General features: G+C 49.0%; 1 protein-coding gene across 1 annotated transcript in view; it reads right to left on the minus strand.

Moving 5' to 3' along the window:
- hmcn2 (hemicentin 2) overlaps positions 1-14,068 on the minus strand; it is a 62,061-nt gene that overhangs the window by 4,662 nt on the left and 43,331 nt on the right. The window contains 22 exon segments of the mRNA XM_060054970.1: positions 257-376; positions 703-837; positions 3,823-3,942; positions 4,032-4,091; positions 4,824-5,073; positions 5,352-5,473; positions 5,961-6,098; positions 6,701-6,853; positions 7,090-7,260; positions 7,568-7,649; positions 8,647-8,840; positions 9,661-9,795; positions 10,219-10,432; positions 10,522-10,712; positions 11,063-11,332; positions 11,758-11,892; positions 12,033-12,167; positions 12,261-12,368; positions 12,522-12,686; positions 12,834-12,955; positions 13,049-13,205; positions 13,647-13,771. Coding sequence (XP_059910953.1) covers positions 257-376; positions 703-837; positions 3,823-3,942; positions 4,032-4,091; positions 4,824-5,073; positions 5,352-5,473; positions 5,961-6,098; positions 6,701-6,853; positions 7,090-7,260; positions 7,568-7,649; positions 8,647-8,840; positions 9,661-9,795; positions 10,219-10,432; positions 10,522-10,712; positions 11,063-11,332; positions 11,758-11,892; positions 12,033-12,167; positions 12,261-12,368; positions 12,522-12,686; positions 12,834-12,955; positions 13,049-13,205; positions 13,647-13,771 — 3,302 coding nt within the window.

Consider the following 14,068-nt stretch of genomic DNA (forward strand, 5'->3'; position numbering starts at 1 on the left):
GCTTCGCTGCCGTGATGCTACTGTGACGATTCTGGTGGAAATTGGCCTCTGGAGCAACAATGTCCATCCACGCAACTGGAAGCAGTACATATCGTTTATGGGAAGCAAACGTGTTGTTCTCTATGTTTATCACATCGCATCTGCACCCTGACGACAGCTTGTACAGATGTCTACACAGCACGTTCATTTAGTCCCTCATCAATACAAGCCTGTGTGTTGTGTAGTGTGTGCTCTGTGCGAGTGGGGAGGGGCTGACCCAGGCAGCGGGGACCAGAGAGCTGGTAACCAGGGTGACAGATGCAGCGGTAGGACCCCAGCGTGTTGAGACACTGGTGCTGGCACGGAGACACAGAGGACTCCTGGCACTCGTCCACATCTGGAGAAACACCAGCATGAAAACACATCAAGATAGGGCAGCAAAACAATTCAGAATGTTGTATGGTTTGTTATCTCCTTATTTATGCGGAAAAAATTAACTCTATTCAGTCAAATATAATCCCTATTAACTACATATTATTTACTAGTAAGCTTTTGTCCAAGGCATCTTTGGGCAGGTTTAGGGGGGAGGGAATCTTGCTCATTGATGCCTACAGGTAAGACTGCGGACATTGGGAACTAAACCCAGTACCTTTCTCCAACCCATCCCGCCCTCCATCAGTAACGCTGATCATATACAGGCATTGGAATATGAGCAGAGCTTACCTTCGCATGAGCTCCCGGCGGCGCTGGGTTTGAAGCCCGCCCCGCAGCGGGCCTGGCAGCGGTAAGTGCCCACAGTGTTCACACACTGCTGGTTGAAGTGGCACATGTGGGAGCCCTGGGAGCACTCGTCGATGTCTGCAAGACAAGGCAAGCAGGGACGTTGAAGTATTCCTCCACGGCTCCCTGTGAGATTGCTTGGGGGTCGGTTGGTTGGTCTGTTGGTTGGTCTGTTGGTTTGTCGGGCGGTTGGTCAGTCATTCGGTGGGTCAGTCGGTCGGTGGTCGGTTGGTCGGTTGGTTGGTCGGTTGGTTGGTCGGTGGGTCGGTCGGTCGGTCGGTTGGCTGGTCGGTTGGGTGGTTGGTTGGTTGGTTGGTTGGTTGGTTAGTTGGACGTTGGTTGGTTGGACATTTGATGGTTGGTCGGCCGGTTGGTTGGTTGGTAAGTGGGTTGTTTGACTGGACGGTTGGTGGGTTGGTGGGTTTGTCAGTCGGTTGGCAGGTCGTGGCGCAATGAAACCCTTTATTGGATTAAAGTAAACGTCTGGCTTTGTGGTCATCTTATGAAGCTGAATGTCCAAGACAAACTGCAAAATAAGGCAACACACAACTGCTGTAGTTGTTTTTTGCTACTACTACCGCTGCTACTACGGTACCGCCCCACTATACACTACACACTATGTATACTTGTATTTATCTATGCATTTTTTGTTGTATAGTAATAAATTGATCTATGATATAATCTATATGTGGAATATGATAATCCCTGTTTAACGACCACAGCAGTGCAGTACCACCAGGTTGGACCATGCAAAGCGTCTAAATGCAGGGCAGCCGGCCTGGAAAGAGCAGCGCCCTGCCAGCTGTAATGAGCTCCCTGGGAGCAGGGAGGGCGACGTCGGGAATGGGCATTCATTATTCTCGTAAATGCCACCGCTTTTCTACGGCTCTGTGAGAGATTTTAAGACGGATAAATAAAGTAAATAATGACTGAATGATTTTTGCAAATGGTTTACAGTTTTTCTCAATTGCTTTGGACCAATCCTCAAATGAAATTCTATTTTTCAAAACATAATATGATGGGGAATTGTTCAGGACAGATGAGAGTTTGTCATTATTTAAATAAATTGCCAATATTTTAGCTTGTCGATTTAAATTAGTAAGTACAATGGTCGTTAATTTGTACAAATCCAATTGAATGAGCGCCAAACGGAAGTAGCTTTGTGGGCGGGGCTCTGCCGCTGTTGCTATTATACCGGCGGATAAATGACTCTTGCACCCGACGCAAATCTAAAAAGGGTTGCCCAGAAGTAGCCTAATTATTTGTAGGTGTGGTTTGGGCGTAACGTGCAATAAACCAATGAGAGTGCCATCTCCAATCCCCTTTAAGAGCCATGAGCGCATTTTAACCTGACAAGGTGATATTTTGACAGCGCGTTTACAGTCTCTGATGAGACAGATGCATGAACAAATGAATTTCAAACTTCAAATGGCTCAGTTTATGGCCAAATAATATGGCCTAATTCACACATGGAATAGCTTTTTCTTCTACAACATCCGAAATACTGAGTCGTCATGTAAATTGCGGCAAAGAAAACTTAACACACATATGATAACCCTAAACCTAACACACATCGTTTCTTACCAGCATTGTATACATTATCGTTATCGGCTTGTGTTCCTAATATGCATGTGTCCCCCCGTTAATGTACATTGCTTTGGACTGTATTATGCGTTAGGTGTTTAGTTTGCATGTGTTTAAACAGATGGATGTACACACACGCACCTGCATTCATTCATTCTTTTTAACGCTCACTCGCAGTAAAACAATGTTTTCTCACGGTCAAATACTCATCAATCCTAAAAGTTATGGGATTGTACACGATGTCTGTGTCAAGAAAATATGTGTTTGCTGTACGGTGTTCGCAGATGCATTGATTTAAACACAACTTATTACCGCTGTATCAGCTGTTCTTTCCCAAATAATTTAACCAACCTTATCATTCAGGCCTACCCTAAAACGAGATTTTGTTTTGGAAGGCTGGGATATAGCCTACTTTGCTTGAGTTTATCATTGTTATTATTATTATTCTAACGCATGGCATAGCCTACTACAGTGTTCATTCATGCAGCCCCTATTGAAAAAATCTTGAAGTTCCGACCTGCCATGGTACGTCAAAATAGCAACACCAACAGCACTATCCGCTAGTGCACTTAGACCAGGTATTTGTCGGTCAGTTGCGCAACTGCTTTATCAATCTGTAAGATAGCAACATGTATCATTTGCGCCGGTACATGCGTCGGTGTAGAAAGTCATTGCGCTGGATGAAAGATAGGGCCCATTATGTTGGTTCTCAGTAGAATTTGGTGCTCTCCAAAACATGTCAAAAACAATTATTTAACTGTTTCCACATCAACACGGTCAAAAACGGTCAGGCAAATAACCTCTGAACACCATCCAGTGATGTTAAGACGTCAGCGTAGCTCTCCAGTTTAACAGTGCAAGGCTATGCATAATTTTTCTTTTTTGTTTCATTGATGTCTTTCAGAATTATATTTTGCTTTGTAAGATTTCTGTTGGCTGTGTTATTTGATAGTTGTTTTAATAAAAACACAGCAACAATTTCCATGGAAATGTGAGTGCAAGGTATCATATAAAAACTTGTGTTGAAAACTGGTCTCTGAATAGTATTTAGTTTGAAACACAAAATGATTCAGTTATCTAGACAGAAATTACATCCTAGTACCGTCAACATAGCGGGTTGATGAAAGAATAGGAGCCTGACTATAACAACAACTATATAACTATATAACAACTATGATGCTACAATCTACACATTTTGATTGTGTAGATTGTACACAAAGTATGAGTTCAAAGTTTTGTGTGAGATATGACCCAAATATGAGCCAAAGCAATTGAGGAAAAGTGTAACTCGAATCAATTAAAAGAAAAACAACAATGAATGAATGATTAACTGAATGAATGAACAAACGAGTGAATGAATGAATGAAAAAGTTAATTAATAAACAAGTGACAGAATTAATGAGTAAATTAATAAACAAGTGAATTGAATTACGGCTTAACAAATGAGTCAGGAGTGGTCGGACGGCCTCTTAACCTGACCTTGGCAGCTGTTGGTTTCCGTGGAGATGGTGAAACCCGAGGGACAGCTGCAGGTGAAGCCCCCCATGACGTTGTTGCAGGCGTGGGAGCAGGTCGATTCCAGAGCACACTCGTCCTCATCTAGCGGGGGTCAGAGAACGCTATAAATGGCTGACAGAAGGTCGGTCCAAACAACATGAAGAAGAAGAAGAAGAAGAAGAAGAACCTACCGGCGCAGAAGGAGGCCATGTCCTCCAGGAAACCCTTTGGACATGCTTCTCCATCCCCGTCTGTAAAGGAGATGTGTGATCAGGGATTGAAAGGCGGTGAGGGTAAGGGTTAGGGGTACGGGTGAGGGGGGAGTGGTTGAACCCCTAACCCTGTAGGTCAGCATCCCCAGCATGAAATACGGCAGCCGTGCGTTTTACGAGGACATCTGGGATAGAGGTTTCCTCATAAAACTGCGTTACTCAATGAATAATATGTATAGTCTGTCCTGGCGGGGCGGTAACTGATTTCAACGGGTGCCTCGCACCAATCAGATGAAATAACAAAGGGACCCTCTTGTTATGCGGTCTGTTTCCCGATTTCATTGCGTCAATTGTTTTTGATGGACTCTAGACAAGCTCTCTCGCCCTGAGGGAGGGTGGGAGGGAGGGTGGGTGGGCGGGGGAGAGGGAGGGAGGGGGCGCGGGGGAGAGGGAGGGAGGGAGGGAGGGGGGGGGGGGGAGGGTGAGAGAGGTAGGGAGGCGGGCGGGGGCAGGAGGAGGGGGGAGGGAGAGGGCGGGGGGGATGGAGAGGGCGGGGGGGATGGAGAGGGCGGGGGGGATGGAGGAGGGAGGGACGGAGGCAGGGGAGGGAGGGTGGAGGGGGAGGGAGGGGGGATGGAGGAGGGAGGGACGGAGGCAGGGGAGGGAGGGTGGAGGGGGAGGGAGGGGGGATGGAGGAGGGAGGGACGGAGGCAGGGGAGGGAGGGTGGAGGGGGGAGGGAGAGAGAGAGGGAGGGGCGGGGGGGGGAGCACCTGGTAGCATCAGGCTGGCGGTGATGCTGACGTCCAGACTCAGGGAGAAGACGCTGTAGACGCTGTTGAGGCCAGAGACCCGGAGCAGCTGCAGCAGGGGCCCCTGGCGCTGAGCCGGGCCCTCGTGGAGGATGGTGTGGTTGCAGCGCAGCATCAGCGGGGCCCTGCCGGGCCTCTGGTGGGGCTGCTGCTGGGAGGACCAGGAGTACAGCTGGCCCCGGCCCGTCTGCACGTATGACTCGTCGAAGTCCTGGTCGTCAGGGAGAGGGGGGGGGAGGGGGGCAGGAAGTAGAAACGAGGACACACAAATACAAAAATGTGTTTTGCTGTTGCTAAAAGATCGATATACTGGGGCTTTATTCATCGACATCAAAAACAGTCAAATGATAATAATAAAGTAAGTGACGATTAATCTGAAAATTAATCTGTATCAAAAAGTGTAAGACTTTTACATTTACATAAAGTTGACTGAGAGGACCTAGGTGTTGCAGGTACAATGTAAAATGAGTTGTGATGAGGTGGACAGACCTGCAGGGCCAGGTGGGAGGTGGCTAATGAGGGAGGGCAGAAGCCGTTGACCACGATGTCGATGAGCAGGACGCCCTCGGAGTCAAGGCCCCGGGCCACGTGGGTGAGGCGCAGGACCTCCCCTAGGGGGGTGGAGAGACACATCCATACAGGTAAACAGAGAGGCTCAGTCAAGGTACCGTTGCATGGTATCATATGCAAAACTGAGCAAACCACTGCTTCCATTGGTGAATAGTATACACAAGCCCTCTGTTGGATGTTTTAGGGACTGCAGAAGCAACAGGTTATTCCTGTTTTTATTTAAGTATCTTCTTATTTTATTTGAATATATTTTACTCATCTATTTAGCCAAAGTAAACTTGTGTCGAGAGAGGATCTAGTTGCATATCGACAGGCAATTTTTAATAATGTAAGGGCTACGGTTATTAAAAAATGTCTTTTTTATTTTGTGATGTGGTTCTTCAATCCCACGTCGGGCAGTCGTCTGACAACACCCTGTTAAAAGTTCAGAGACCGGTCCCGGGTGGATTCCATTAACGACCACCAGGACCATGGAGACAGCAGACTCTCACAGACCCTCTGTGCTGCTGCTGCTGCCCTGACGCTCACCGGACTCAAACTCCAGCTGGGACTCCTGTCTGAAGAGGCCCTGGGTCAGGGAGAAGCCGTTCCTGGCGGCTCCACTCTGCAGCACGGCACTCCAGTAGATGGGGGTGAAGACAGACACCAGCACTCGCAGCAGCGGCCCTGGGGACACACCATCACAGAGGGGTCACAGGGTCAGCGCGTTTACGAGGGCGGAGGTGTCCCGGGATCCTTGCTTCACCTCCCCGTGGTTTCATCTCCCATGTGTGATGTCACGCCATATGAGCGATCGTATAGCAGGCGTCTCCACACATGCTACGCACTCGTGGTTCTGTGAGGCGCCTTGGAGGGACGCAGCCACCAAATGGCATGCATTATATCATTATTAATGTACGGCTGTTTCTATTGAAACCAGTTATTGTTCAGCTAGAAGAAAAATAAATGAGGGGAAATTTATATTTCAAACATTTGATGTAGATTTCTGACGTTGAGTTGTTCTTTCTCATCAGAAAGCTGAATAATCGTGTGGACGGGTGGTTTTATCCTTGTAAATGAGCTATTCACGCTGTTATCCAGTGTGACTTTACAGTGAATGGACAAACAGGTAATCTAAGGTGCAGATAGGATTCAGTAAACATGCCTACAGGTTAATGACCAACCTAGAAGCATTACTATTCAAAATAATAATTTGTGAGTCTATCTGAAGGTAGATTATGGACCGTGAAGACCAAAGCCAGAAACTTCGGTCCTGGCTCTGTACTCACCCACGCTGGGGGGGATGTTGTCCAGGTGGGCGTTCAGCGTGCTGGTGCCCAGTTCCTGGTTGTCCGTGATGTTGGCCTCCAGGAAGGCCACCCCGAACTCCCTCTCGTTCACCATGCCGATCAGGCTGCCTCGGGCCTTGCGGGGGGACTCACCTGTTTCCAGAGAGGGGGATCAGGGTTAGGAGGGTCATGCAGGCCAGCCTACCTACACACTCACTGATCATGACGTGAGGGTGCGTTGACCCCGTGGGGTTCCACTGTTTTGTTGGTTTGTTCGTTCAATGATTCCTTTAGGTTGTTTGATCACATTATTATTATTTTCTTCAACTTTCCAGAACTAAAATAATTAAAATGCAAAAACAAGTTAGCAATATGAACCAAGGTCCCACCTGGGCAGAGCCCAGCCTGACATTTCCTGGAATCCACACTGGAGCCGTCACATGACCTGCCCCCATTGGCTGGCTCCGGGTTGTTGCATGACCTGATTCGCTCCTGGAAGCCCTGTCCACAGCTGCTGCTGCACGGCCCCCACTCCTCCCAGCCGGAGAAGCCCCCGTTGACTGTGTCATGACAGACGGAGGGATGACCGAGTGTTTCATAATTACAAACCGCAATATGTAATACTGAAACAATGCAAGGCTGGGGTAGTTTGAAATGTTTCAGATGAAGTAGATACAATAGTAGAGGAAAAAAAAAGAGAAAACACGAAGATTGCTTCAAGATCTACATGGAAACTAACTCAGAGACCAAATGACATCATATACCAGCCGTCGACTGACACACACACACACGTGCACGTGTGTCTTCGTCTAGGAGGGGAAAAAGCACGTAAATCTGAACCAGTTGGTCCCAGAACACAGAACTCACCCTGAACTTTAAGACTTATGGTTCTCTCAGCAACCCCAGCTTCACTCTCTGCCACACACTGGTACTCCCCTGCATCTCCAGCCTGCGGAACAACACACACACGCACATGCATGCGGACACGCACGCACACACACACACACAGACACGCACACGCCCCATCACACATGCGCAACCCCCCCCCCCCACACACACACACACACACACACACACACACACACACACACACACACACACACACACACACACACACACACACACACACACACACAGAGACACAGACACACACAAAAATAGTTAATTACTCCAAAAGGCCTTGAATGAAGAAAGGAGTCATATTTCTGTTACACCTGCAAACACCTTTAGGGCATCTTTATGCTAAATAGCCGACATCTGATAAAGCCACACCGCAATTCTTTGTCTGTGCCTCAGCAACTGTAGCGTCATTGAAAAAGTGAATTTTACAGTTCGATTGTCATTGAGTTTGAGTGGAGAAAAGTCATCCATCTGTGTTAGTCTCATCCGCGGGATCCGCAGATTACTGCAGCGCCTGAGAGACTCAACAAGATCATTGAGTTAAAAAGAGAGGGGAGGCAGAAGGCTGGAACATCTCCCTCACCGGGCTGCTAGTGCAGTTAGCCCTCGCTACCCCTCCCTGGGCTGGAACGGCTCCCATCTGATGGAGCTGCGAGTGGAGAGGAGGGCAGCTTGCCGTGGCAGTCACACACACACACACACACACACACACACACACACACACACGCACACGCACACGCACACATACACACAAACGCACACAAACATTCTCATAGAAACACATAAACACATATTCACAAACCCACACACACACATTCACACACACACACACACACTAACACACACACACACCAACACCTACGCATTGGCTGAAAACAGGAATGACGCTCCCAATGAATTCTGATCTGTTTTCTTTAATAACCCTGAAGAGCGCAGAAGAGGAATAAACCGTTTCTCCATCAGGCCCTCAAAGTAACGTCAACCGTTCGGACTGGAGGCCCCTGAAGTGGAGCAGGGGGCGGTGTTGCTGTGATGCAGGGCCTCACCGTGACGCTGTGCAGGGCCAGGGAGCCGTTGTGGAAGGTGGTCAGTCTGAGGGAGCGGAGCAGCAGCGGCCTGCCGTCCCGGAGCCAGCGCAGGGCCGGGGGGGGGTTCCCGTGCACGGGGCAGTCAAGCATGGCCGTGTCGCCCTGCACCGCCGTCTGGGACATGCGAGCCTCCCCCTTCAGCACCGGGGGCTCTGGGGGGGGGGACACCATCGTGGTGAATGTTACACACACAGAAACCACAGCTGAGAGAGACATGTAGACGTGTGTGCGAGAGTTACAAAATGTTTTAGAATCATTACACTGTATCATATACGATGTTACGATCTTTACTTTGTTTCTAGTTACTTTAAAAAGGGTTTTTGTTTTGTGCAAAGTAAATTTGTTCCTGGAGATTCCACTTTTCCTTAAGTATTGTAAACGGTGATGAATAGCTGTTGGGGAGGGTTGGGGGCAAACGAGTTTGCCTTCAACTTCAACTTCATATTACAAATTATGTTAAAAAAATAACAACTTCTGGACTCTGAAAGGCCTTGGCTCACCTCTAGGGCTGCTAGATTATGGAAAGAAAATCATAATCACGATTATTTCGGTCAAGATTGAAATCATGATTATTCAAACGATTACTTTGAGTTTGAAAATATGAGGCATTTCTCTCCAACCCTCCAAAAAAACACCTTAGAACTAAGAACTTTGAAATTTCCCCTTAAAAAAATACACAAAATGTTAAAATAGCAAATGTTCAGATCAAAAATAATAATAGATAAATATGTATCCAGCTGTTCTGCAAATTCAATAAGATTCATTGAATCTCATCTCATCTAATTTTCGTCCGCTTATCCGGGGTCGGGTCGCGGGGGGAGCAGCTATTCATTGAATTGAATGAATAAAATATCTATACCTATAAAAAACAAAAAAGCTTGCTCTATTCGATTAGATTTGTTTTTATCAGATCTTTTGACGTTAAAATCTAAATCGCAATCAAAATTCGATTGATCACACAGCACTACTCACCTCTGATGCGGACGAATGAGAGTGCCCGGATGGAGCCCACGCTGTTCTCCGCCACGCACACGTAGGTCCCGGCGTGGGCGGAGCTGACCTTCTCCACCAGTAAGGAGCTCCGGCCCGACTCGTCCACTGTCGCCCCTGCACCATCAAGTACCTCACGTTAGGGGATATTGTTTAATATCGCAGGGTTACAAGTTTACAGATATGGAGATGTGTAAACCCCAAGAACCTGTGGTTCATATTATCGTGTTTTATTTTATCTGTTTTTTCTTTTATTCTTGTCAGGCATTTAGTGCATCTGCTGCATAAAAGGTGTATTATGATTACAGATGCATTGAATGACTGCTTGATATTCTGGTCAAGTCTAGTCTCCTCAGTGAAGTATTTGTTTTTAGTCACATTTGAAACCAACCTTGTTATCTCAGATAATAGCGTAAGGATATGTTGTTTTGTTTTGTAGTTTCTTGATGAAGGTTGAATAGGGCCACATTATTGGGGTTAGGGCTAGGGTTAGCTTTAGGAGTAGCATGTGTGTGTGCCGCGGTGGGATGTGTGTTGTACCTGGGTAGGGACTGTTGTTGGCTGTCCAGTGGATGACAGGCGTGGGGGTTCCCTGTGCGTGGCAGGACAGGGCCAGACTCTGACCCACGTTGAGGGTCACGTCACCCGGCATCTCCTTGAAGACGGGCCTCATGTTGACGGACAGGCGGACATCTTGTCTGACGGAACCCGCAGAGTTAGCTGCCACACAGGTGAACACACCTCCGTCTCCTGGCTGTAGGAGAACAAGGTGTTTCTTTAAATACTAACAAGTAAATACACAATTACTGTCTGCAGGGTATTATAACAAATGTGACCGCTGACCTCCGCCCTCTCGATGATCAGCTCCCCCGATCGCAGGACGGTGAATTTGCCAGGACGGTTGGGCACGGCGGCCCCGTCTTTCTCCCAGGAGACCCTGGGCTCGGGGGACCCCTGGGCGGAGCAGGGCAGGAAGGCCTGGAAGCCCTGGACCACCGACAGCTCTGATTGGCCGGCGAGAATCATAGGAGGTACTGAAGGCAGAAAGACAGCTGGTTAGATAGTTATTGACATTGTCAAGGAAAGAAAGAAAGAAAGAAAGAAAGAAAGAAAGAAAGAAAGAAAGAAAGAAAGAAAGAAAGAAAGAAAGAAAGAAAGAAAGAAAGAAAGAAAGAAAGAAAGAAAGAGGGAGAAATAAATCAGGAAAGATAGGAAGAAAGGAAGAGCGCACGAACAAGGGAAGAAAGAAAGGAAGAGAGGATGAACAAACAAACAAATGAACGATCGGAATAAATACAGAAAGAAAGAAAGAGAGGAAGAAAGAACTAACAGGAGAAAGAAAGAGAGAAAGAAACAAAGAAATAAAGTAAGCGAGCGGACCGACCCTGGATCCCTAGCCTCATGTCGTGGCCGGCACGGCCGGCGAGGTTCCTGGCCGTGCAGGTGTACACGCCCGCGTCACTGCGCTGCGTGGCGCTGATGCTCAGCGTTCCGTTGGCGAAGATGCGTACGTGAGTGCCGTCCAGGAGGGGCCTCCGGTCTTTGTACCATGTGACCTCCGGCTGGGGCTGCCCGTCAGCCACGCACTCCAGGCTGACCGCCCGGCCCAGCACCGCCACATACTCCACCCTGGGGACGCTCAGCACTGGCGGGACTGGAGGGGCAACAGGGGCAACAGACATGGAGTCACATGGGCTCAGTGTTTAGAGAGAGACAGTGATCTACATCAGTGGTTCTCAAATGGGGGTACTTTAGAGCACTGCAGGGGGAACAAAATGAAACATAATTAGTTTTCAACCTCAGCTAGTTTAAATGGTTGGGGGAGAATCCGTGAATTCTCACGCATTCTCCTTTCTCTTTGTTGACGAAATCTTGTCTGTTCCAGGAAGAGACTTTTTTCTCCCAAAAATGTTTTTGTGCAGGTGAAGGGGGTACTCTGAATATATATCTTTGTTTATTTGTTAAAATTTTCCTCATCACCATAAAGGTGTTTTCCTTCACAAAGTGAGTTTAAAGTAGGTCCAGACACTTGTTTCCTGGCACTCCAGTCAGGTCAATTAATAACAAGTGTTTATTTACCTTGAAGCACTAGTTTGGTCTGGCCCACGGCTGTGCCAGCCTCATTCTGCGCCAGACACTGGTACGTCCCTGCGTCGCCCAGGGTGACTCTGGAAAACTTGAGTGCTCCGTTGGAGAGCACAGCCAGTCTGTGTCCTGTCGTAGAAAGAGAGCTGGATTCAGGTCCTTAGGGTAGCCTGGTGGAGGGCTTGCTGTGCATCGATCCATGGGTCGGGTGCAGTGTTTGGGGTTAGAGCATGGTTAAGGTCATACGTAGACGTGGTCCCGGTCCATACCTGCCGAGATGGCTATTCCCTCTCTCTGCCAGACGATGGAAGGCCTGGGGAACCCGTGGACCTCACAGGAGAGAACGGTTCCGTGGTGCAGAACCACCTGCACCTCTTCTGCCATTGGTCGGATCTCAGGAGGCTCTGATCATGACCAATACACGTTCACATGGTTAACAAGGGAACGGACCGACACTATTGTTCCTCACTGACACCCAGAGAGGTGGACCGCCTTACCTTGCACGGTGAGCGTGACATGCTTGTGCGCCACCCCGACGGGGTTGCGGGCCGAGCAGGTGTACCGGCCCGCGTGGCTCGGAACCGCAGCCAAGATCTCAAGCACACCTGGAGACAGAAGTCACATGGCAGATACAGGAAACAAAGCACTATGATGAGGAAGATGATGTCTTCATCGCATATGAGAAATAGCTTTTATTTGTCAAATGTCTATTGTTAGGTGTTTTATTCGGTGTTATGATAGATCATAGTACATCCTACCAGTAGGCAGGATCCTGTACGCTCCCCCTCTCAGGCTCAACTTGGCCCCGCCCCTGGTCCAGATGACGGCGGGCGCGGGCCGGCCCTGTGCGTGACAAGGCAGCGAGACAGCGGCCATCTTTACAGCGGTGACCGCGGTGACATCGTTTTCAATAGACGGCGGAACTGAACGACAAGAAATCAACACAATCCGATCACAAACCCCTTGTGATCAAATCACACTGAGTCACGGTGAGGTCATGGTCACGTGATGGTGATTCCACTTTGACGTCAAGGTGACGTCATGGCGTGGCGTCGTCATCGGAGCGTTACCCTGCAGGAGCACCTCGATGACCCTGCGCTCCTCTCCGACCACGTTGACGGCGGTGCACTCAAAGTAGCCCTCGTCCTCATTGGATGGGGAGGCCACCACAAGGGAGCCCGAGGAGAGCAACCTGGAGCCGACCACAGAGACACGGGTTCATCAGACGCCCTGAGCCACGGGACGGCGTGCCGCCGCCACAGGCCGCCGGGGTGAAGGAGCTCACCTGTACGCCCCGGGCTGCTGGTTGATGTCTAGCGGGGTGCCGTTTCTCTTCCAGGTGACCTGGGGAGCAGGTATCCCCTTGGTCTCACAGCTCAGCACAGCTCTGACGCCCGTGGTCACGGTCACGTTGAAGGGCCCGGGGATGATGGAGGGGCCCACTGAGCAGGGGGGGGGGGGGGGGGGACGACGACACACACGACCGGGTCAGACAGCAGGCAGCGGCCTCGGATTTGTTTGGTAACTGAGTCTGTGTTGTTCAGGTGTCATTTGTAGTTTATGTTTACATTAAGTTGTTGTATTTGACCCAAAGGAGACCCACACACACACATTCACATTCACACATACACAAACACACACACACACACACACACACACATACGCACACACAAACACACACAGACACCGTCATGGATCAGTTGAAGCATGACTCTACATACCCTGCATACAGAGGTCCCTCAAGCTCAGTTTTGAGTCTTATAGGCATCTCGTTTGTGGGTATGCAAAAGTAGGGTAACAACGTTCTACAATTCTATAATTTATCATTTCCAAGTACCACAACATCATATCCAAAACCCTTCATTAGCGGGAGTGGTAGTCACCGAACACGCGGAGGTCCGTCCCCCGGTGGTCCGAGCCCGCCTGGTTGGAGACGGTACAGTAGTAGCGCCCGGCGTCCCTCAGCTGGACGTCCTGAACACGCAGGGAGCCCTCAGATAGCAGGTACCTTAAACACGCAACGCACAACCGTGAACACACAACACTAACACAACCGTGAGAACACAGCCTAAACACAACCCTGAACACGCAACACAACCGCAACCTTAAACACACAGCACAAACACAACCCAGGACACACAACGGACAAACACAACCCTTAACACACAACGGACAAACACATCCCTTAACCACAAACACAACCGTATACACACACACCACAGACACAACCCTCAACACAGACCGCAGGCCTCGCCAAGATCCTCTCAGCCATCCCCACCCAGTAAGTATAATCCCTCATCAGTCA

This window comes from Gadus macrocephalus, chromosome 6, assembly GCF_031168955.1.
Source record: "Gadus macrocephalus chromosome 6, ASM3116895v1".
Classification (NCBI taxonomy): Eukaryota; Metazoa; Chordata; class Actinopteri; order Gadiformes; family Gadidae; genus Gadus; species Gadus macrocephalus.